Here is a 23,331-nt window from a genome sequence, read left to right as displayed (position 1 = left end):
GGCCCGGGCTGGAGGCGCTGACACGTGTGGGGACCCCCGGGGCACCCCGTCCCGCCAGAGTCCAGCAGGAACAGGGCTGGAGGCCGTGCAGGCCCCGACCACACTGTCGAGCCCAAACATGCAAGGTCACCTGTCACGGCAGAGCGCTTTGATGGTGAACCCTGAACTGCCGCCCTCACAGGGAGCCGCTGTCCCGGGGCCCTGCCGCCCTTCCCGGCGCTGGGAGCGGCCTCACACGCAGGTGAGCCGTGGGGCCGGACGAAACCGCGCAGCTGCGCGTCCCCCACGGGCCAGCCTCTGCAGACAGGGCTGCGGGGCAGGCGCAGATGAAAGGCCTGCATTCCTCGCTGTGACCGCGGAGCGGAGCGCACGTTCGCCTGTCGTAGGCAACGGGGACTCCCGCTCCAGGGGCCGTTCCTGAGCGGGTGCCAGGGAGCGCAGGCCGCCCGGCCTCCTGATCCTCCTGATCCCCCTGGCGGGACCAGCCCGTCTAAGCGCCCCAGCTCCTTCTAGGCTGGGGCCAGGGGGTGGCGCTGGGACCAGGGGTGGCGCTGGGGCCAGCGGGGGGCCTGGGGGCGCTTTATCCGGTGGCTTCAGAGACAGCAGCGAGCCGGGAAAAGGTCAAAACATTTATTTAACAAATTATATTAAGAGACAGACGATCACACAGTGAAACTTCCCTTTGTCAACCGCAGGAGTCGCCTCGAATAAATACGCGCGGCGAGAACAGGTTCCTGCGGGGAGTGCAGTGGCCTCGGCACACGGGGCAGCTCGCACCTTTGCTGGGAGGGCAGGCCCGGCTCAGGGTGGTGACAGCCCTGGCGGCCGAGGCCACGTTTACAACAGGCGAAGAAAGCTGGCTGACCCCCGGGCGCCTGCAGGCCTCCGGGCACAGCAGACCGGGAGCCTTCGAACCGCTCAGCCTGTGCGCCTGGAGGCCCCTCTGCCCTCGCCCTCGGGGTCCCTGGTCTCCAAGGAGCTGTGGGCTGGGCCTCCCCACAGATGGCAAGTGCGGGGTAGCCAGCTCGCCCCTGGCCCTGCTCCGAGGCGTGTGCTTATGGTGGGAGGGCTGGCACCGCGGCTCTGGGGCCAACGACACGGCTCCAAACCCGTCTCTGCCACTCACCAGCCTTGTGCCCTTGGACAAGTCTGGGCTCCTCCATCTGACGGAGCGAACAGCGCCCACATCTGGGTGTTTGCTTTTCGAGGGGGAATGACGGGAGAAATGTGCTTAAGGTGCCGGCCTGAGGCCTGGCAAGGAGGATGGGCTTAGTGCGCCGAGTTCCGCTTGTCGCCCTGCGCCCGCCCCTCCCTGAAGGACGGGGTGGTCCCCAACCAACCCCGCGGCTCCTCACCACCAGCCTCCTGGGCAGGGGTGGGGGACGAGACGCAGCCGGGAGCCTGGGGTCTAACCTGCTATTTCTTCCGCAGGCGGGTTCCTCCCTCACCAAGTGGAGGAGGGTCGTGGCCAACATCAGCTCTTGGACTCGGGTCGGGTAGAAGCTGCTTATAAATTTACAAGAGAACCTGCAGCAGGTACTTCCTCCTCGTCATGTGCCACCTCCAAGGCCGTGGAGAGACGAATGTCAGAGGGAAGAGAAGGAAGGGGGCGCTGTGCTCGCTCAGTCTTCTCAGAGGGACGAGGGGCCGGGGCGGAGGGAGGGCCGCTGCCTTCACCTTTCCAACAGAGCCTCCCCCTCCTCCCCCTCCCTCCCCCTCCCCCTGGGCAGCGGGTTTGTCGAGAAGAGTGCCCTCCAGGAAGAAGCTGGTAGGTGTGAGCCAGAGCCCGGCTCCGAGCCTTGTCACCCCCACACCTGCTCATCCGCACCCCGTCACGAGGCAAAGCAGCAGGGTTGGGAGCAGCCTGGAAGCCACCACCAGCTACTAACGGTCACCCCGGTCCAGGCCACGTTGATCGCGATGTTCAGGCGAGGCCACGCCCTAGACCAGGTCTGCGATGCGGGAGGGCTCTCCGCTCGCCTCTGCCAGGTGGCCCCCCAGGGGCGTGGTCAGGGAGCTGTGGTCACCCCTCCCCTTCCACTGATGGCCGCCCTCACCCAGGTCCCAGCAGAGCGGCTGAGATGTCAGTCAAGGGAGAGGGGCTGCCGGGTGCTCCTGGTCGAGATAATCTCCCAACCAGGCGTGAGAAAGGTCGAAGGCCAGAGCGCACTGGCCACGGGAGCCACAGGAGGAATCGGGGCTCTGCCTCCCCCCCCGCCTCTGCCCCCCGCCTGCTGGACGCCACCGTCTGTCGGCCTTCAAGTTACACAGGTCACCTGGTTCTGAACCAGCCGCCACCACAAAGCAGCAGTACACACGTTTTCCGGGCCTGGGGCTCCCCTAACTCCTCTAAACGCAACGAGCTCATGCCTGCGGCACACTGAGCCCGGCAGCTCTCGGGCCCTGGGTAAGCACCAATCCCAAGGCCCGGGGCCCTGCGGGCTCCACGCACTGCGGCTCCTGCCACCTGGCCGCGAGGGAGGCACGGGAAGGCCGGTCTCACCAGGGGTGTCCTCAGGTTTTGGGGAGGCCAGGCAACCACACCCCGATGCCCAGAAAGCAGGAGGTATTACAGTGAAGACCCAGGGGGTGGCCCAGGGGCAGGCGGCGAGGGCCTGGGGGTGGGGGGGACAGGTGCGTGAGGTATTTTTCGCCGGCCCTGCTTCCTAATGGCGCTGGCTCCTGTGGCACCGTCACCCTGTGCCCTCCCGGGGACAGGGAAGAAGGTCTGTCCCTGGTGGGCCCCCCCCCCCCCCCCGTGCTGCTGTCTTGGTGGGCCCCTCACTGCTCCAGGCACAGCGGACCCCGTGCTCACGGCAGATGCGCGTCGAGGTGGACTCCGCAGCGGCGCTGTGTCCACTGGCCACTCGTGGCAGAAAGGTCAGTGCCGGTCCCGGTTCGACGACCAGGGTCAGACGGACTGTTCCCAACAGCTGTTCCTGTGAGCGGAGGCAGGCGGGACGCGGCCGGCCCTGCCCAGAGCCTCTTTCCTCGACGACCTGGGAGGCCAGTGGCTGTGGTCCCGGGTCAGGCACCGGGCAGAGGCAGTTGGCACTGCTGATGGCACGTGGGCACTGCAGAGACGAGCCCTTTGGGGGGACGTGGGTGTGAGGTGGTGAGCACAGCGTCCTGGGCAGGGAGCGCCGGGCACGCTGCCCCTGACCTCAGGGCGTCCGTGCGGATCCAGTGCCGAGTCCCAGCTCGGATGCTCACAGCGGGTGGGGAGCCAGGCGCGGTCCACCTGGGCCACCAGCTCTTCCTCCTTGGGCAGGGCCGTGGTGAGATGCTGGGGCCCCTGATGCAGTGGGGCTGGGGGCCTTGCTCCAGCCGCCTGATGGGTGATGGGAGCCGCCCGGGTCTCCCAGGAGGGGCAGTGGCTGGCGGCAGCGACAGGAGGGAAGGGAGTCACTGGTGGCCCCGGGTGCAGGGCTGTTTAAGGACGACTGCTCCTCACACGGACACGTCAGGAGCCGTCGCTCCGGCACACACAGGTTAGTCGAGGTTATGAATGTCCCTAGGGAGGGGGCGTCATGTCAGGCAAGCTGATGACCAGGAGGGAGAGCTCAGCTGCCCGAGTCGCCCCGCCGAGCCGGTGGGGCAGTGGAGGGCGGCGGAGGGGGCGGGTGAGGCGGGCACTCGGGCCGGGGCGATGCGTCTCTCCCCGCAGGAGGCAGGAGGCAGCTGGGCCCTCAGGACTGCGGGATCTGCTGGCAGCGCGTGGGGCTGGGCGGGAGCCTGGCGGCGGCGCTCTGCTCGGTGCGGAAGCTGTACTCGTACTGCGGAGGGACGGACAGAGAGCGGTTAGTGTGCGGGACCCGGGGCGCGGGGCCCTCGCCGAGCCCTGTGCGGCACACGGGCTGTGGGTGCGAGCATGTGCCTGCAGACCCGCCCGTGGGGCTGCCGTGCCTGCTGGTCTCTGAGGGCTGGTACCTCTCACAGTCCCTGCCCCACGCCCGCAAGGTGAGACCTCAGCTCCGGCAGTGCCTGAGCCACGACGCCAGCGGCAAACGCACCAGCTGACCGTGTGCCAGGCTGCACGCCGGCGCCCTCCACCTCCCACCCCGCAGACGGTCCCACACTGGCAAGGGCAGATCTGGGTCTCCGTCCCAAGCCTGACCAAGGGCAGTGCAGCCCCCAGGCCCAGGGGACCCCCACTTGCCGCTCCGCGTACGTGCCCCTCGAGCACTGCTGGTGACGGACACGCCCTGCCCGTGCCCGCTCCCTGCGGGTGTGCGAGTGGCCTCATGAGCTGCCGAGCACCCTCTAGGGCGGCACCCACTGGCCCCCGAGCGCACCCAGCAGATCCTGGGCCGAGGGCAGCGCCTTTACTGTGGGGCCAGGGGACCTGAGGGTCACCTTGACGGCCAGGTGCTCCTACAGGTTTTGGGAATGAGGAGCTTACACTAGGTCAGTGGTTGTCAAGCGTTTAAAATACGATTTGAAACCTTTTCAGCAGCTGGAATCACCATAAAAGGGCTCGCCTACTTAAAGCAGCGCCCGCCGCCGCCTCTGCGGGGACACTGGTAGGAAGATGGGGTGGAGCCCTGGCAGCAGGGGGGCATCCCCGGGCACCCCCACAGGGAGGGCTCCGGACGCTCTGCTCCCGCCAGGCACCTGGCAGAGCCTGCCCAGCACCCCTGCGCCAGCACCCCGCAGCCAGGAGGCACTTCTGGGGCCACGCTGAGCGAGAGCAGCTGGAAGTTCAAAGGTTTCAGGTTTGATAGCGTCCTCAACCCCCCTGCCTGGCAGTCCCACAGCACTGGCCCAGGACAGACAGACAGACAGACACAGATGTGCGCTGGGGCTGGGGGAGGCCCGGCTGACCGTCCCTGTGCGAAGGTGGAGGTGCGGAGCCACAGGCCCCGGTGGGGGAAGGATGGGGTCCCTACAGACAGCCTGTCTCCGAGGGCGGAGGGCGGGAGAGGCGCTCACATCGCAGGGCACCTCGGGCAGGTCTCTGCTCCTCTCGGGACCTCGGTAAGCTCACCTCGGCAGTGGGGTCACCAGGAAGTGACGAGGGTTGGTGAGGACACGGAGAAAAGGGAACCCGGACGCATTGTTGGGAATGTCAACTGGTGCCGCCGCAAGGAAAGCAGCATGGAGACCCTTTAAAAACTAAAAATAGAACCACCATGCGACCCAGCAGTCCCACTGCCGGCTCTGAGCCCAAGGAAGTGAAAGACAAACTTGAGGAGCTGTCTGCCCTCCGCAGCTCACTCACATGAGCCGGGCAGAGCACACCCCAAGCGCCCTCACCGGCTCAGGGATAGCGGAACGTGGCACACAGTACAGCTGCTCGCATGGGAAAGACGTGCGGGTGTGACTATTACAGCAGCTTTAGTAACTCAACAGACCGTCACAGGCAGCGGCAAGCTTCGGCCCAGCCCTGTATACACACAGTGGAATATTATTCGGCCTGAGAAGAGTGAAGTCTTGCTGCTGGTGATGCATTATGCTAAGTGACATAAGTCAGACGGAGGAAAAGTACCACATGATCTCACTTACATGTGGAATCTAAAAAACAAAACAAAAAACCCCAACCAAGTCAGAGAGCAGATTGGGGGGGGGGGGGAGTCAACGGTACAAACTTCCGGTTCTAAGAAGTCTCGGGGAAGTGGAGGGCAGCGTGGTGACGATGGCTGATACTGTTTTGCATATTTGAAAGCTGCTAAGAGTAAATCTTAGAAGTTCTCATCACGGGGAAAAGATTCTGTAACTATGGTGAGGGATGTTAACGGGACTGATCATTCTGAGATGCGTACAAACAGTGAAGCCTTATGTTGTACCTCTGAAACGAATACAATGTTTTATGTCAATGATACGGCAATGGAGCGGAGTCACAGTCGGCCTCTCAGGGCTGCACTGCGGGGGGATGAGGTTTGTGCCTTTGACCCTCCCCTGGCCTCCGGGTACATCTGTTACCACCTGGTCACTCTTCTGCTCTCTGGGGACCAGGGGCCAGGCCAGGACCTTCGGGTTCAGCTCCCAGGGCTGGCAGACCTGCCGCAGGAGGCCGTGGACTCCAGGCGAAGTCCGGGACAATACCGCCACCTGGTGGCTGCTCAGGTGCATCACAGCAGTAAGTGTTCCTTCCTGGGCTGCCTTAGCTAATCCACCGCATCCACCCAGTGCTGGGCGCTGGGGCCCAAATGAGCGCACAGGAGACGAGGCCAGGGGAGAGAGCACGAGAGCTTTGCTGCCAGTGGCCAAGGAGCACTCTGGGGAGACGTGGAACTGGGGGTGAGGGGGGAAGTGGGAGCACTTGGGGTCCGGGGAGCTGGACTCAGGTGTGAAGATGTTTCAAGGTGGGGAGAGAAGAGGCCGGGCCCGGCGCTTGGGATGAGGACCCAGAGGCTGAGGGGGTGCAGGAGGCTGGGGGCTTCACCTCAGCTGCTCTGAGACCAGCTGGGAAACGCCTGCCTGGGGCAGCAGCAGGGGTGAGGCGCCTCTCAAATGAGGAGGTGCCAGTGCCAGTGGCCAGGCCCTGCTGGGCAGGCTTTGTGCCGGCCCTGGCTCCGGGGTGGTGGGGACACGGCGGCGGTCAGGCCTGCATCTGTGGGGGCTGCTCAGCACAGAAAGCCCATGAAGGGAGGTGGAGGCAGAGGCAGTAGCTCCCAGATGTCCAGAGCCAGAGGCCTGAGCCCTCTGCTGACTGGGTGCCAGCAGGGGTGGCCCCAGAAAAGGTGGGGGCCAGAGCGGGATCGAGACACTTCCCAGCCTGGGCAAGCAAGTGCTGGCCTGGGCTTAGGGAGTCCTGAGGCCAGTCTTTGTGGCCAGGAGTAGGGGCGGGGTCCCTAGGAAGGAGGCACAGATGGGCCTTCAAGGATGAGCTGCTAAATCCTCCTCCTCTCATGTCTGGGGCAGGGGCAGGGGCAGGGGGAGAGCACACAGAGCCCTTTCCTGACTCACAGCCCAAGTACACAGCCCTCCCCTCACCCCCCGCCTGGATCGGGGCGCAGCACAGATTGCTGTCCCCCACCTCTGCCCTTGGGATTTTCCCTTTTTAGGTTATATTGGCTGGAGAGAAAGGAGACTCCCCCCCTTGTTTTCTCTAACTCCCCAAATGAAATTTCAACATATGTCCCCTGACATAATCCCCCTTAGGCTGCGGATAACCCTTCCCACAGACGCTGTCCTCGGCGGGATTGCGGCCCCAGAGTGTTTGCCCAAGAGACTAGGGCCGCCTCTGGAAGCCCCTCTCTCCCCTGGGCAAACAGCGAGCACCTTTGAAGGTGGATTTGGGCCCAGATCTGTTTACTCAAGACATTAGTCTCCCACATAAGGAAACCTGCACTCGCCTACAAACAGCAAATCCTTTTTGAATTAAAAAAATTTTCAATTAAAAAGAATTTGGGTTTGCAGCGCCAGCTCAGCGGAGCGGCGCCAGGCCTGGGCGCCCTCTGGTGGGCACAGGCCGCCATCGCAGCAGCCGCAGCAGCAGCAGCCCGGCCTGGGCGGCCTCTCCAGGAAAGAGACATCACTGTCAGGGCCCCGCCTGGGGCTTCCCAGGGGCCTGGGGCCCTGCAAGGGAGCATCAGGCCTCACCGCGCACCACTCCCACCTTCCCCACGGCTGTTGTCCTGTTGTCGCCGCGAGGCGGCATCCCGGCAGTGGGAGGTGCGGACCACAGCTTCCAGGGCACCTGGAGCTGGCGTTTCACTGCCGGGCCACTGGCCAAAGGTGGCGACCATCCCACCCACCGGCCCTCTCACGGCGCGGCGATGACTCCTGTGGAGCGCGTCCTCCGTGCCTCAGGGCCAAAGGCTTCGCCAGCACCAGGGCGCTGGGCCTGGCCGGGGTGGGGCAGGCACCAGCATTTGCCTGCAAACATTTACCAGCTCCCCCGGAGAAAGGCACACCCCCCCCTCCCCTCCCTGGGTCCAGCATCAGAAAGGGCGGCGCTCGGGGTGTGTCCAGCTGTGGAAGCTGCGGGGAAGCCGCGCTGCACAGGGTCACAGGCCGAGCCGGGGCAGGGGGACAGGCCCAGCAGCTGGCACGTGTCTGCACCCACTTCCTCAGGGGACGCAATTCGGAGGTGGGGGTAGAACTGACGGGCGCCAACACGGAGGGCACTTCGGTGAGAGGGGCCTGGAAGGCCCGGCCAGGGGAGCACAGGTGGAGGGGAGGTAAAGGGGCAAGACTCAGGCCAAGGAGAGGAGTCCGGTGCAGGGGTCGGCCCAGTGAAGGGCGGGCTCCGGAAGGCATGGAGGTCCCTGCACAGTCAGAGGGAGGTGGGCAGGGCTCTGGGCAGCGGCCGCCTCTCCCAAGCCTGCCCTGCCTGGCCCCTGCCGTGGCTGCACAGCCCAGGCCCTGACCGGCTGTGCTCACCGCCCACGGCTCAGCCCCTCGGGGCGATGGGCAGTGTCCTCTCCTCGCTCCTCTGGAAGCCGGGCTGCGGGGACTCAGCCGGGGCGGGTGGCCTGGGCAGCCGGCCTCCTCCGGCCCGTCCTGCCGGCTCCTGCCCTGCGGGAGGCCTGTTCGCACTTGGACTGCGTCACCTCAGGGACACCTCAAACCTGGGGAAGGGGACGCCTCGGGGCTGGACACTGCAGAGGCTGGGCTGCGGGGAAGCCAGGCCTGCCCTCCCCTCGGGGGGGAGGTCCCAGAACTCCCAGAGCAGGGAGCACGCCTGGCACCTCCCTCAAGGAAGGGCGGCCGCTCAGGGCTCCTGGGTTATGGCTCCACAGGTGACAGGGCGGCAGGGGCTGCCGGGTCCAGAGTGAGTGTTGGGACCAAATCCTCACGCCCCGTGGAGCTGGTCCTGTTCTTCCCGCAACAGTGAGCAACCCGGGGCTCAGAGAGCTGACCCAGGCCACCAGGCCACCAGGGCCGGGGACACGCTGGAGGGCCTCTGACAACCTCGGTCTGTGAGGGTGCTCGGCCGGTCCCTGCGCTGGCTCTCCCAGGTGGCTTCCCGAGCAACCCCGGGATCGGGAGCCCGTCCCACCGCCGGTCGCCCTAGGTGACGGGGTGGACAAGGCCCCCCCAGGCCCACGTGCTCCGGGAGCAGGAACCACGTCTGTGGGCACAGGGCTGCCCGAGAACGGCTGGGTGAGGCGCTGGTTCAGCCCGGCCGCCGCCTGCTCTGAGGCCTCCGGTCACGTCATCCCTCCTTATCAGTCACCCCGTCCTGCTCCACACCTGGGGCGCGCAGGAGGGGCTGGTGACGCCTACGTCCCCACCTGGGGCAGAGCCCCGAGCCCTCCGCACCCCTGCGAATAAACACTTCTGTGGCCGCAAACAGCCGGGTTCCCCATCACCGCGCCAGCGTTCCGGAGTTCACCCGAGCATCACCTGAAGCAGCCGTCTGCATTTCTCCTCTCCTGGCTTATTTGCAGAAAACGCTTGACCCGATCCTGCTTTTTGGCCCTGGTTTGTGGGAGGAGAGGCGGTCACGCTGGGAAGGTGCCTCCCCCTCCTCAGCTCTTTGTGCTCGCGCCATACCTCCGTGCAGGTAGCCTTCCACAAGTTCAATGTGAGGGGCTATTACTCTAAACGGCGGCGATGAAAGAGCCCCATACCGTAGGAAGAGAAACGCCCTTCTACGAAGGACTTGCATCATCTTGACTCTAGTTTTGCGCGAGCAGGAATACCACCCAGGACAGTGCCCAGGCGGGCGGTTCTGTCCGCCAGGCGTCATCGCTGCCTCAGCCATTCCCACGCCCGGCCTGGCTCGCTCATGTGTGTGGCGCATGCCCGGGCCACCGCTCGGGCCACAGGACCACAGAGCGGGGAGGAGGGAGCCCGAGACTCTCAGAATTAGGAACTCTATTAATATCATCTACCATATTAATATGCTCGTGGAGAAAAAAATGAGCATCTCAAGAGATGATTAAAAGACATTTATCAAAAGCCACCATCCATTTCTAATAAAAACATTTAGGAAAATAAAAATAGATGGCTAATTCTTTAACACGAGAGAAAAAGGGACACGTCCCTACATATGACAGGCCAAAATGGAACCCTGGATGAATACTGAAACTAGAACCCTGCATTAAAACATGAAGACAAGAAGGCCCAGTGACCGGACCGTGCGGCCAGGCGAAGGCACCGGCGAGGGACAGACACTGGGAAGGAGGGGCCTGGGGTCGGGTTTGCAGATGACAGAACTGTCCGCCTGCCCAAAGCGACCGAGGAACCGTCAGGAACAGTGAGCGTGAGACAGCCAACTCCAGCCACGCAATGCGAAGCCGACAGCTTCTGGATACACGAGTAACAGAAAAGCTAACGGAGCCACAGACACGTGCAACCCCTGGAGCAGCCGGAAGGAATTGCAGGACTCTGCAAAGGACTCCGTTCTCCCCGAGTGAGGCGAGCCAAGGCCCGAGGGAGACGCCTCCCGGAAATGCCAGCCCCATCACCATGTCCTCCAGTTACAATGAATGGGAAATGGAGCTTCTGGACCCCCTGCCCCCAAACGATTCTGAGGTTCAGCTGGAAGAATAGTCATGTGACTATAATTAGGATTTGTTTGGGGGAAGAAGAGCTAGCCCTATCATGTATTAAGGCTTATCACAAAGCTATAGTGTGGTAATCGATCAAAAGAAGAGTCAAGGAAAATGTCCGTTAATTAACTTACACGTGGAGACAGTCACATGCCACTTAACGACGAGGGGATGCACTCTGAGACACGTGTCGTCGGAGACTTTGTTGTACGAGCATCATCGTGCACTTAAGCAAACCTGCACAGTACAGCCCACGCCCCGAGCCACGCGCCTGGACAGCACGTTACTGTGCGAAGCAACAGGAGAGTACATCAAGCACGAGAGGTGCGGGAAGCACGAGACATCGGCTTCTGTTCTAGGGCAAACAGTTTTTATACGTAGAAAGAGCACACTCTAAAATAACAATAAAGAGTATGTAAGTACAGAAACCAGCAACACAGTCAGTTATCATCATCATCAAGTCTGACGTACTCTGCATAATGTACCTGCCACACTGTGTACGACTGGCGAGCAGGTGGTACAAGCCACAGACAGCACCACCCCGACAGGTGGGTCCCGTGTTGTGCTATGGCGTTAGGACGGCTACGATGTCACTAGGCGCTAGGAATTTCCCAGCTCCGTTACAGTCTATGGGACCACTGGTATACGCGGTGCATGACTGTGTATGATGAAGGTAGTATTTACAATTCACTGAAGAAAATAATCAATGCTGAGAAAACTGGCTAACACTTTAAGATGAAGTAAATCTGGTTCTAGCCCTCATCTTCTAATACATTTCAGGTGGGTTAAGGAGTTGAGAAGCATTTAATATTTTAATATATTAAAGTACAAAAGGGTAGAGAAAATAGGAGTGAATATTTTTATAATCTTCTAAGTATGCTCTGAAGCCAAAAATTAATCTGCCCATGAAAAAAATTTAGAACACATTATTAACAAGGTGAGAAGCCGCTGGTGAGAGTGGTGTGCGTGTGTGTGTGTGTGTGTGTGTGTGTACCCAGAATAGAGAGAAGGTTGTTATAAAGAGCATAAAGAACTCTTTAAAAATGAACGAGAAAAGCTAAAGAAGTCAATAGAGGACATTAGGCAAAGGGTACAAACAGGAGACATTCATAAAAGACATGCAAATGAGCAATAAACATGAAAAGATGTTCACTTTTAAATACCAGGGAAGTGTAGCCAGAGGGGATGTGGGAAGCGGGCACCCTCCCATGCTGACGGTAGAGTCATGAAGGTACATCTCCCCTCCTGGGAAGGCAGGATGGGAACATATTGTAAGAAGGCCCAGGGGAGCAAGGACACACGTACAAGGAAATACACCGCTGCAGCCTGACAGCGGATGACCGGAACAGCTCAAAAGGCAGTCCGCAGTGGTTGCGGAAGTTATCACAGAGCAAACATGCAGTCGCGGAAAGGGGGGAGCAGATCTGTGCGCACTGCCATGGCAGGATGTGCAAGGTGCATGGTGAGTGTGCAACAAGGCACAGAATACTGTGTGTATTGTGAGCCTGTGTAATGTTTACGTGTGTGTATGTGTGTGTATCCCCGGAGTGGAATGTGGGGAAGTTTGTGTGTCTGAAATGTTTGCATTTTTATAAACATGTAAAACCTGTGACCTCAGGGGGAAAACACTAAATGTTAAAAGCTGATTTTGATGGGCAGGGGAGCTGCTTAAGAGGATAAACTGCCCAGGAGACCTGCCGGGATTTATGGGGAGAGAACTGGTCTTGTCTCGGGCGTAAAACTGGTCCCGAAACGGTGGCCAGGCTCCTGAGGTGGTCCCCAAGCTGCTTCCCACATTTCACAGTGAGGACAACACTTCTTTTGTGCCTTCGGAAAGGCCATCCACTGAATGGCATCAGGTCACTTTGTTTTGGGCTGGGATGAAATCCACTCTGCGACAGCGCTGTAGCATCTGGTGCAGCTGTCGGCGAGCAATATAAAAAAAAGGGGGGGGGAAATATCAGCGTCCTTACTGAAATATAAATAAAAAGGATTCTGGGTGGTGAAAAGGTTAAATCTCACAGGTGGAGAGAAGGCAGCTTATTTCCTGTTGCAGTTTAAGACCTGACCACTAGATGGTGCAAAGGGACCACACATTTTGCGCCCTCTCCCCGCACAGAATTCTTTGGCGTTAATAAGCACAATGAAAGCTTTCCAGAGTCGAGAGAATGAGCAATTGTGCTGGGATATGAACGTTTTGCTTTTATAAAATTGGGACTCTGCCATTTCATTACTGATACAAAAATCTTCTGTTTCACTTTCTGCCCGCCTATGCAGGTTCCAAATCCACACTGCATCTCAGCTGTTTGAAGGGGCCAGCAGAAGCCCATGAAAACCGAATGTCCAAAAGTTGAATTCAGAAATTCTTTTTACCTCGAGCTGCCACATGTGTCCCGTTAATTTCACCTCCATGTCGTGCCGTCGCTCCTCGTGGAGTGGGCCCAAGCTAAATAAGCAGTAAGCCCCATTTTTCAACATACAAACACATAAAGATGTCAGCTCAGGCTGTTTACTAATTAACGCTTAAAAAGACACAAATTAGATATGCGTGGCTAAGAGCAATTATAATCAAGACGAATTTCTCTAGTCATTTGGGAACTGAAAAAAAAATGCCTAATTGCTGGAACCAATGTTTTAAAAACTGAAATCATGCCAGTTAGCAAATATGTTCATTTAAAGAACATTCCACGTGACTGCACTCTTGAGGATTGACTACAAACACGAGAACAAGGAAAATATTTAGGTATAAAATTAAAATTTTAAGCTCCCTTAGATTTATAACTTCTTCATTAAATACGCCTGCAAACAGCAGCCCATAAAAACCTGCAGCAATTAAGTGGTTAAATGGACTGCCTCCCTTGTCAATTTTAAGGGAGTGATTAATACGAGAGCGTCCCTTTACTAATTAGACTCTCCCTTGTCTTTCGGCTTTAGATCTGTGAAAATGGAGGCTGTTTGCTCCACCAGGAAGCCGGTGGCGACCAGCACGTCCCTTGCTGGGTCTGAGTGCGGCGCCCCTGAAGGGCGGGGAGCCCGTGGTTTCCGTGGGAGGCGGGCAGCAGGCGGGGAGATGGCTGTGTGTGGAGCTGCCCGGCATCCGATGCCCGTCCATCACAGGAATCGCCAGCTCCTATTTTTAAAAGGCTCGCCGGTCGCCATGCACGCAGCGTGAAATCTACCACCATCAAGGCCACTCTCTCCTGGCCATCATTCCCCGAGACAAGGGACAGATTGGCCTGTGAGGGAGGCAGGGTGGGGCCGTGGGGGAGGAGCACACAGGCTCCGGTTCAGGTGACCGACAGGGGAAGCTGCTGCCTGGACGGAAATACACGGATGGAGAAACGGCGACTGCTTACGAGGGAAAGAAAGCGCATTTATCTGCCCGGCTCACTCGGAGGGAAGATGCTCCATCACAGGGGCTGGCTGCAGAATTACACCTCCCCGACTCCCAGGGGAGAGCTTTTTGTTTGGGCAGCGGGAGGACAAGGAGGCCTGCAGGGGACACGGCCCCCGGCCCCCGGCTGCTGCCCAGCCCCCTGGGGAGGGGCCAGAAGACCTCCCGGTGCTGCCACTCCTGCCACTGGTCACCCCCTGGCCACCTCCCGGGCTGAGGGGAGAGGAACAAAATCTCACTCTCAAGCCTGGGACCCATTTACTTGGCAAAGCCCCTGCTCTGAGCCTGGACGGATGCGGGCGGCAGGCCGTGGCCGCAGGAAGAGGGGCCGGGAGAGCCGGGGCGGTGCCACGGCCGAGGGCCAGGAGCCGTCAGATTTGAGTGTTTTTGGTGACCGTGGCTTCGTTTCCAACAACCCACCCACGGCGCCTGAGCGAGCTTCTGGGCTGAAAGCTGTGCCTTCCCAACGATTTTTCCTTTGAAATCTGCGCGGCAGCATGTGCACTGATTTTAATCATGACCTTAGGACATGACCTCCCGTGGTGTCTTTCATAAAACGTGAGCAAGTCCTGCCTCGGCCACAGCCCTGGGGAGGTCCTGACCGCTGACCATGGCTCGGACCTGGGGGCGGGGTCATCAGGAGACTGCCCCAGGGTCAAACCGGGGGGGGGGGGGCAGATTTGGCATGCTACCCCGGCATGGGACTAACTGTCCTCTCCCTGCACCACGCTGCCTCCACTGCCTCCACAGCCACACACGTCCTGCAAACACCCAGGTACCATGGGCAGAGCCTCGTCCTAGCTCACACTGTCCCCCGAGCTCATTGGGGTTCTGTGGGGCCCACCCACGACCGGGGTACGCCTCGTCTCTTTCCATCTGTTACTCAGTGGCAGGCTGGGGCCCCCTGCTGTGGTGGGTGCACCGGGGCAGCTCTTCTGGGCACTGCTGGAGTGCTCCTTCGGTCCCGAACCCCCAAGCTCAAGGCTGACAGGTTAATGGGGTTCAGTCATGGAGTGACCCGTCCCAGGGCCAAATGGTAGTGACAGGCGCAGGCTCACATTCAGAAACACCCCAGGCAGCGCGAGTAAGGAAAGCGCACCTCCGGGTCCGGATGTAAGCATCACGGTCCCCCGGGCGGCCCTCTCCTCCTCAGCCCTGTGAGCAGGGAGCAGGGAGCCAGGGGAGACCAGGGAGGGGCCCCAATAGGCACGGGGCCCAGGTGGGTCTCGGCATCTGTGCCCCTGACCCATAGGCAGTCTCCCGCCTGTGGGGGTAGGAGGCTTGGCTTAATGGGATGAAACAATTTACAGCAGTGGTTCTCAACCTTCTGGCCCTTTAAATACAGTTCCTCATGTTGTGACCCAACCATAAAATTATTTTTGTTGCTACTTCATAACGGTAATGTTGCTACTGTTATGAATCGTCATGTAAACATCTGATCTGCAGGACGGTCTTAGGCGACCCCTGTGAAAGGGTCGTTTGACCGCCAAAGGGGTCGCGACCCACAGGTTGAGAACCGCTGGTTTAGAGGGAGCAGGGAAGCTGGCAGCAGAGCTCCCCGGATCCTGGGCCCCACCCCTCCCCACCAAGAGCAGCCAGACCTGCTGGGGACAAAAAGGAGACAACCATCCCATGGAGGAGACAGCCGCTGCCCAGGGCCAGCCCCGGGGCCTAGACCAGGCCAGGGCTGTGGGTGCAGCCTCTCCCAGGCCTCAGCCACCCCTGCAAGGCTGGGCTCAGGGCCTCGAAGGAGCAAGCTCAGGTGTATTTATGGAGAAAACCCTCACACGTGGCTGCAGAAGATGGAGCTGTTCACCAAAGTGTACGGATATCAACATACTAGTCACCGCTAAAGGCACGCGGACGGCTGGTGTCACGTGCCAATCCTCAGATGAGACGCAAAACTCCACAGCTTCTGACGGCGGGTGTTTGCGACGGCTTCACACCCTACTTCCCGTTTCCCCCCATTTTCAACGCCGCTTCAATTTCCTTCAACAGAGAGGACGGACGTGTGTGCTTAGCCCGTCACTAGAAACAAGAACTAGAGCTCGGCTCGGTCCCCCGATGCCACCGCTCAGCCACGGCCCGAGCAGCGCGCGCTGAGGGCTGGACTCCGCTGTTCACGCCGTCCCCCCCCCCCCCCCCGTGGACAAGGGGGCGGCCGTGGCCGCGGGAGCCAGCGGAGTGGGAGCCAGCCAGGCCTGCTCTAAGCCAGCCACACGGTGCCCAGTCAAACCCCACAGGTGCAGCCGGGGAAGCGTTTTCATGACTGCCCCAGTTTTTCAGAGGAGGAAACTGCGGCTCACTCAGGCCCAGGGCCGCGGACTGCAGCCCGTCTGCCCACCAGCTCCGCTCAGAGCCTATGACCTCAAGACAAGACAGCCCAGCTCGACACGTCAGTCCTGAGAGCGGGAAGAGAACTGAGGTTTACAGCGGTTCCACCACAGGCACAGCCCTGCACCGGCCTCTCCCACATTCCCCCCCTTGTGTGTCTCTCCCACATCCCGCCTCGTGTGCTCCCCCTGTGACCCGAAGGCCAGGGTCAGGACCCAGGTGTCCCTCCCTCCCCCTCCTCACTCCTCACCAGCCCCTCGCAGGTCTGCGGAGCCACAGACTTCGAGTCATGAGGGAGAGGATTTGGGGTGTGACACACTGGGCCTCAATCTTTTCCTCACCCTCCGAGCCTCCATTTCTGCCCACAACATGGGAGGAATGACACCCCCCGGGTCAGCGTGGGCGAGGGCCGGGGAGGCGGCAGGTGGAGCCAGGAGCCCGCGCTGAGCACACAGCAGGTGCTTAAACACTCGGGGACCCAGGGGAGCGAAGGCCACGCTGGGGGCTGCCCCATCGCCAGCACGTGCCACCTCACAGCACCCAGCCACGGCGACGGGCACCTGTCTGCCAAGTATTCACGAAAAACCCCGTGGGATCGGTCTATGGAGAGCCCTGCTTTAAACAGAGAGGGGGTGTGACTTGCCCCCAGTCAGTGTGGGCCAGACCCGTCCGTCTGAACTTCACCATCCTGACCGGTCCCAGGCTGGGCCCTGCGGCACCACCTGCAGCCAGAGCAGGCCACCTGGAGGCCTCCCCTTCCCACGCACACCGAGGACCCCGCGCCGGGGCCCGGCTGAGCAGGGCCCTCGGCTCCTGGACCTGAGAAGGGCTGACGGGGTCCTAGGCGCCTCCCCAGCGTGGCAGCGGCCTGTCTTTCCCCGAAGGTTACAGACAGAAAAGCCCCCGCCGCCGGTCTACAGATGACAATCAGGCTGGGTTTTATGATTTACTGGAAGGCAAAGACAAGGGGGTTTTCCCGTCTTGTTTTTGCGGTGACAGTTTTAGTAATCTGTTGTACTGCATTGATTCCATTTTCCTCGATTTCAGCCATCTTTCAATAACGCAGCCCCTTCCGCTCGCTGGCACAGCAGAGAAAGCCCAGAGGAGCGGGGATATGGAAATGGTCCTCGCACTTCCATCTCCGAGACAAATGTTCCCCTCAGCGGGGCTGCTGCAAGCACGTGACGCTCCGCAACCCGCTCCACACAAAGACGCGCACGCCACGCTGTCCTGGGAGCGGGGGCACGTCCGACCCCATCTCACTCCATGATCTCGACGCCCTTTCGTCGGAGCTGCCACATGTGCCCCCAGCTCGGGTGTCTTTCCTTTTAGTAGAGAAACATCCAAACTGTTTGAACCAGGCTGCCCCATGGGGTCTGGCTTACCACGCACAGCGGAGCACCCGGGCCTCTAAGTCACAGAGGCGGGACCCGTCTCCACGCCCCTCCTGGTGGCTCGGCACACGCAGCCCCTCCCCGAACCCCCACCTTCTTTAAGCTGAGACATTGAGAAAAAAATAAAGCACAGCTGTTCCCTCCGTCTCTTACAGCCTTCTGAGCGAGGAGGACGGGGAGGGGCTGGCACACTGGACTGGAGTAATAAACACATGAAAAGTGGGTTCTTTTTCCAAGCGATACATGTGAGTGACATGGGGGTGGCTTTCTGCAAAGGGCACCCCAACCCCGGTCCTTCCTGATCCGGAGCAGATCCCTAACCGGAGAGACCCAGGTGCGCGAGCCGGCCAGCCCCTCCCGCGCTGGGACCTGCTTACCTCTTTCTCTATCTCCGCCAGAGACTTGATGGTGATTCCCAGCAGGTCAAAGGGCTGCATCTGAAAGCACAGACCACGGCGCCCTTCAGGGCTGGCACTGCCCCTTCACGCAGGCGGTCGTGCACAGAGCGTGACCTCCGCCCCCGTGTGACCCAGTGTTTCCTCCACCCTCCCCACGGAACCTGGGACCCGTCAGGGGGACCCTGCAGGGATTAGTGAGGGCGCTTCCAGAAAGTGCCCTGTGTAGGGACCGCTGCTTAGTCTTCTGCCTTCAGCACCCGGAGGGTCCCGCCGTCCGGAAAGGCAGTGGCTGTCACCAGTAACTCCCAGCTCCCCGTCCCCTGCCCACGGAGAAGCCCTTTGCTTTCTTTCCACGGCTGTGGGGCTGGAGCTGCCCCGCCTTCCCCGAGGCCGCCAGGCCGCTGCGGGGCGCGGGGCTGAGTCGTTCCAGGAGGCCGGTAGCGAGTCCCCCCGGACTCAGGTGTCCGGGAGGAGCTGGGGAACTCCAGGGCTTTGAAAATGCAAGGTGAACGAAATCACTGCCTACTAACGGTCATTTGCGAAACGAAAGGTGGTGAAAAATAATACCGCGTTTTGATGGGTGTTTCTATAATTTCATGAATATGGGGACCTTTTAATAGAAGATGCTGGCTTTTCAACAGACGGCATGCAAAGTCAAACACATGCGGCTCCAAGAGTCAGCGGGAGGCCCAGAGAAGCGGGGGCTGAGTGCATGGCGAGAGGGCAGAGGACAGACTCTGAGCCCGTCTGGCCCCCTCTGGGCACATGGGCCTTCTCCAGTCCCCCAAGGGCACCGGCCCCGCCCCCTGAGCCCAGGGCCTTTCTGGTTCTGAACTGCAGCCCGAGGGGGCGGGGCGGGGCCTGAGCCAGGCGGGGGGGGGGGGGGGGGGTCTCCTGTGAGACGAGGTAGGAAGAGGCCACTTCCAAGTCCAAGGCCCGGGACTCGAAACCGGCCTCAGGTTCCATCACTCCATCATTTCCTCTCCTGCTGGAGAGCAGCTGGGCCCCCAGGCCAGGCTGCTGGGAGGGTGAAGTGAGGGAAGCAGGGAAGCTCTTGGCACCGGGCTTGGCCTGAGCGCGCCTTGGGCACTTGCTGAGTCGGCAGCGCCTGGGTAGCAGCCCATTAGTGAGGGCGATCTTGGGGCAGGGCCACCAGATTAGGCACTGGGCTCCGGGCTGCGCTGCCCGTAGCCAGAAAGCAGTTTGGCTCTCGCCTGCTGCCAGGCCGCGCGCGCACATGGGCCGCCTGCCCGGCTGCCCGGATCCAGCTGAGGTCCAGCTGTTGTATCATTAGGCTCTCACTGCCCCACTAAACTTCCTGGCCGGAGCTGGTGCGCAGGGCAGAGCTGCCTCTCCCAGGAGCACGCGGGAGAGGCGCCAGCGTTGCCATGGCAACACGGCCGAGTGGAGTCGGCTGAAGTTACTCATGCTCCGCGTGTCACGTCAGGAGCATTTTTCAAGATTAAGCTGCTTTCCAGAAGGGCTCAGAGGAGGCCTATTATATTTCATGAAAATGGAGGCTCCAGAGCAGGTCACATGGCAAGCCGGGTGGTTTTAAGTCGGATCCAAGAAAAACACTGACGGATTCTTTAGCTGGTGCCCCCGCCAGGGCCTGCATGTTTCTTAGCTGCTTAAAGCAAACTTCTTCGGAAGGGACAAAAAATCCCGGGAACCAGGCTATGCAGCCAGCCTGGGCCAGGCCTGCACAGCGGAGGGAGGGCCACTGCCACCCGGGGGCAGGCAGCAGGAGAGAGGCCTGGGGTGCCAGGCAGGGCCTGTGGCCCAGCCCACAGCTGCCCATGCCCGGGGGTGGGCGCCTGCCTCTCAGGTCTGAGCTCCGCCTTCAGGCCCAGGCAGCCCACTCAGTGCCCGCCCTAAAGGCTGCGGGGCTGGCGCGGGCCTTGGGGGCTCCCGTGTAGAGGGTGTCCGTGCTGGCCGGTGGCGAGGCCGGCGGTACATGGAAACCCACCGCTGCCCGACACTGCGTGCCGGGCCAGCCCAGCCTACGGGGACTCCGGCGAGAGCGGAGAACGGGAATCACCGAGTGCAGCAATTAAAAGGGAAAGCGAGGCAGCCTCCATTTTTGTAGAACATCATCATCGTTAAATAAAAAACCCAAATGAAGCTGAACCTGGAAACCAGGTGAAGTTCAGTCCAATTAACCATCACACTTAAAGCAAAAAGGCTTGGCTGCCTCTGAGTGCGCGATCCCCCTGGCTCCCTCCTTTCATTCGTTCTCAAGGACTCACTGGGCAGCACTGGCTGCCAGGCTCAGAGGGGCCTGAGCCCCTGCCCCTCAGCCTGTCGCTGTCTGCAGGGCTGAGCTTCCGACCAGCGGGGAGGGGGGGTACTGCAGGGGGGTCAGCAGAAATGACCCGAATGGGGCGGGGTGTGAGGGTCACCAGGAGAGCCCTGCATGCCCCCGCGCCACGGGGCAGAGGGCGCTCAGGCCGGGGGTCGGGGAGGGAAGGGAAATCATGCATGGCACTTACACTTTCTGGAACACAAGAAAACTTCTCCGAAATCATAAAAGGCACACCATCCATTGCTGCAAAAGAAGAGAGAGGAAAGGGCATTGTAGATACCATCCATGTCAAAGAACTGAGACGTCAACATCGACAGTACAAGCCAGGCCGTGGCTTGAGCCAGCCAACCTGCACGCAGGAGCGTGAGGCCCAGGGGTGTGCACACAGACACCCCTGGTGCGGGAGGCAGATGCCCCCACGTCCCCGGAAGAGCAGGCAGCTGTGTAGACAAGAGCGGTGAGAGCAGAGCAGGCCCGGCACCGGCCCCGGAGCCTGGCCTCTGGCCTGTGAGTGGCAGGAGCCGGGGAGGGGCTGCCAGCAGGACGGGGTGCCGGAGGCTGAGGGCAGAGCAGGCGCGTTAGACATGCTCTCAGCTGAGGGTCACATCCAGGCCGTGGGGCCCTTAGCAGGGCCCTGGATCGGGTTTTTATCCCTCCTTCCAACGGACAGTCACGTATTTCAGAAGAAAGATCTAGAAACATGACTGCGTTCTGGGCCGTGGTGGTCCCTGGGCTGTTTGTCAGCTCCTGCCGCGCTAGCTGTGACGGACGGGGAAGGGCCCTTGCCCAGGTTGGCTGATTGGACTCCGAAGGATGTAAGTACAAACCGAGGAGAAAAAGACCCAGAAAAAAGTAACTCGCAAAACTCGGATATTAGCAACAGTGGCATTTTTATGTGAATCTATGTATAGTTGCATTGCGACCTTTTGTTGAGTTAAGAAAGCTGCTGCAATAATCATAACCTGCATGTGTTTCCATAGGATCAGATATAAACCCACTTCTGCCACCCCTGTATAATGTGTCATGTCTATCTCATAGCATACGCAGGTAATAGGCAACATACGTCTTACATTATACATCCATATACACATGTATACATACATGTGCCCACATATGTAGCATTTTCCAAGGCCTGCTCTTAGCTTCTAAGAGACTGAAGGGAGCGGGGAGACAGTGCCCCCCCAGCAGGCCTTCCCCACCTGCCGTCCAGGGAGAGGTCCCCGCTCCACACACGGTGGGGGTTGTTGGGACCGAGCGAGGGCTAACCCGCCAAGTGGGCCATCAAGGTGTAGGGCTGAGGCACACCTGTCCTCAGGGAAGCACTGAGGAGGCTGAAGAGAGAGGCCAGAGCGATGCCAGGTGGGACCCCAGAGGCAGCCGTGTGGAGAGAAGGGAGGACATCTGGACAAAGTACCACTTTATCTTAGAGTTCAGGGTAGAAAGAGGCTCAGTCAGATGCTCTTCAGTCTTCTAGAAAACGGAAGAACACACTCAGAAGGAAGGAAAGGGAGTGGCCGGGACGCTGTGGCTGGGATGGCAATGGAACTCGCTCTAGACACTTCCATATATGGGTGGAGCTCCTCACATGGGGGCAGAGTCCCCAGGCGCCAGCGAAAGCTTCCCAAACAGAGAATCTGCCTGCCAAACTTCACTTATTTAAAAAATCTAAATGTCAAAGATTATGGTAGGAGGAAGGAATGTGGATTTTGCAAAGCATTTGACAAAACCTCTCATGTTACCATGTGGATAAGACAGATAAATACGCTGACAACGTGAAGGGGGAGAATCCCTAACTGGCTGGACTAGATGCCCAAGGAGCTGATTAACAGATTGATGTTGACCTTGAGCAATCTCTCTGGTTGCCCAGGGTGTTATCAATGACTTCAGTGAAGATGTGCATAGAATGCTTATGTAATACTAGTGACCCAGTGCATGGATTCGTGCACATTGAAAGGAAATTAATTAGAAGGTGGCCAGCAGGGTGGGACTGGGCAAGACGGGCTGGACACACCCTGGAACCAACCTCCCGCAGTCCCTCCCTGGCTGGCTGCACCTGGGGTGGCGCCGTGGCTCAAAGGGTGTCTACGGAGTGAGCGGGGTCCCTCCAGCAGGTGAGGTCACTCAGCCTGGCCTGAGGGGATGGGGCGAAACCGGCTCTCTGACATCCCCCAAGGGGTCCCGGAATGCGAGAGGGCATTCTGCAAAGTTGCTGTCGTATAGGGTGTGGAACGCAAACACAAGTGTGCAGTAACCAGATTCGGGCTGACAGTGCCCCAGCAACACATAACCCACGGCCGAAGGTGGAATCATACGGCCCCGCGACGAATCGGGCTCCTCTTCTCTGGTTTCAGGGTGTGTCACCTGAGAACCGCTGCTGCCAAGTCACTGCAGGTCGGCAGCTCCTGCGTTGAGCGTTTGCCCCCTGGTGGTTAGTGCACGTCATAGCGACCAATTGGAAGGTCGGACACTTCATATTAGCCTTTTATATATATAGAGGCCTGGTGCACGATCATTCGTGCACTGAGGGCAAGTGGGGAGCTGGGTCCCTCAGCCCAGCCTGCACCCTTTAGCAGTCTGGGAGCCCTTGGGGGATGTCCGACTGACAGCTTAGGCCTGCTCTGTGGACATCCTTAGTGCTACTGCGCCACTACTGCTGCGCTCACCAGCCATCAGCCCGGCTTGTGGCTGAGCGGTGCTCCCCCTGTGGGAGCGCACTGACCACCAGGGGGCAGCTTCTGCGTTGAGCGTCTGCCCCCTGGTGGTCAGTGCGCATCATAGTGACGGTAATTCCACTGTTCAGTTGATTTACATATTACCCTTTTATTATACAGGATGTGGCTGACAGGGAGTCAGGGAGGGCAGTTTATAAACTGGTAACAGAGAGAAATCCAAGAAAGATCTCAAAAAGTTGGGATCATGGGCTACACTTAACGGATGGATTGAACTTACTAAAGGTCATTAAGTCCAGTTGGTACTTTAGGCCCCAAGCCGATGGTATTCGGTGGAATGAAAGAGATGTGGAGTCAGAGCAGAAGATATAACAATGATGTGACTTCACCAC

At 59.9% G+C, this 23,331-nt stretch overlaps 1 protein-coding gene across 2 annotated transcripts in view; it reads right to left on the bottom strand.

Moving 5' to 3' along the window:
• Positions 1–616: 616 nt before the first annotated feature.
• The window catches only part of MVB12B (multivesicular body subunit 12B), a 141,722-nt gene continuing 119,007 nt past the window's right edge, over positions 617–23,331 (bottom strand). For both annotated transcript variants that reach the window (XM_059658051.1, XM_059658052.1), the window contains exons 8-10: positions 20,458–20,513; positions 17,945–18,004; positions 617–3,776 (exon numbers count right to left, since the gene is read on the bottom strand). In XM_059658051.1, coding sequence (XP_059514034.1) covers positions 3,690–3,776; positions 17,945–18,004; positions 20,458–20,513 — 203 coding nt within the window. In that variant the 3' untranslated portion in view covers positions 617–3,689. The remainder of the gene's footprint in view (positions 3,777–17,944; positions 18,005–20,457; positions 20,514–23,331) is intronic.

Source organism: Myotis daubentonii, chromosome 11 (genome assembly GCF_963259705.1).
Source record: "Myotis daubentonii chromosome 11, mMyoDau2.1, whole genome shotgun sequence".
NCBI classification, from domain to species: Eukaryota; Metazoa; Chordata; class Mammalia; order Chiroptera; family Vespertilionidae; genus Myotis; species Myotis daubentonii.
This window is presented reverse-complemented; position numbering and strand designations above follow the sequence as displayed.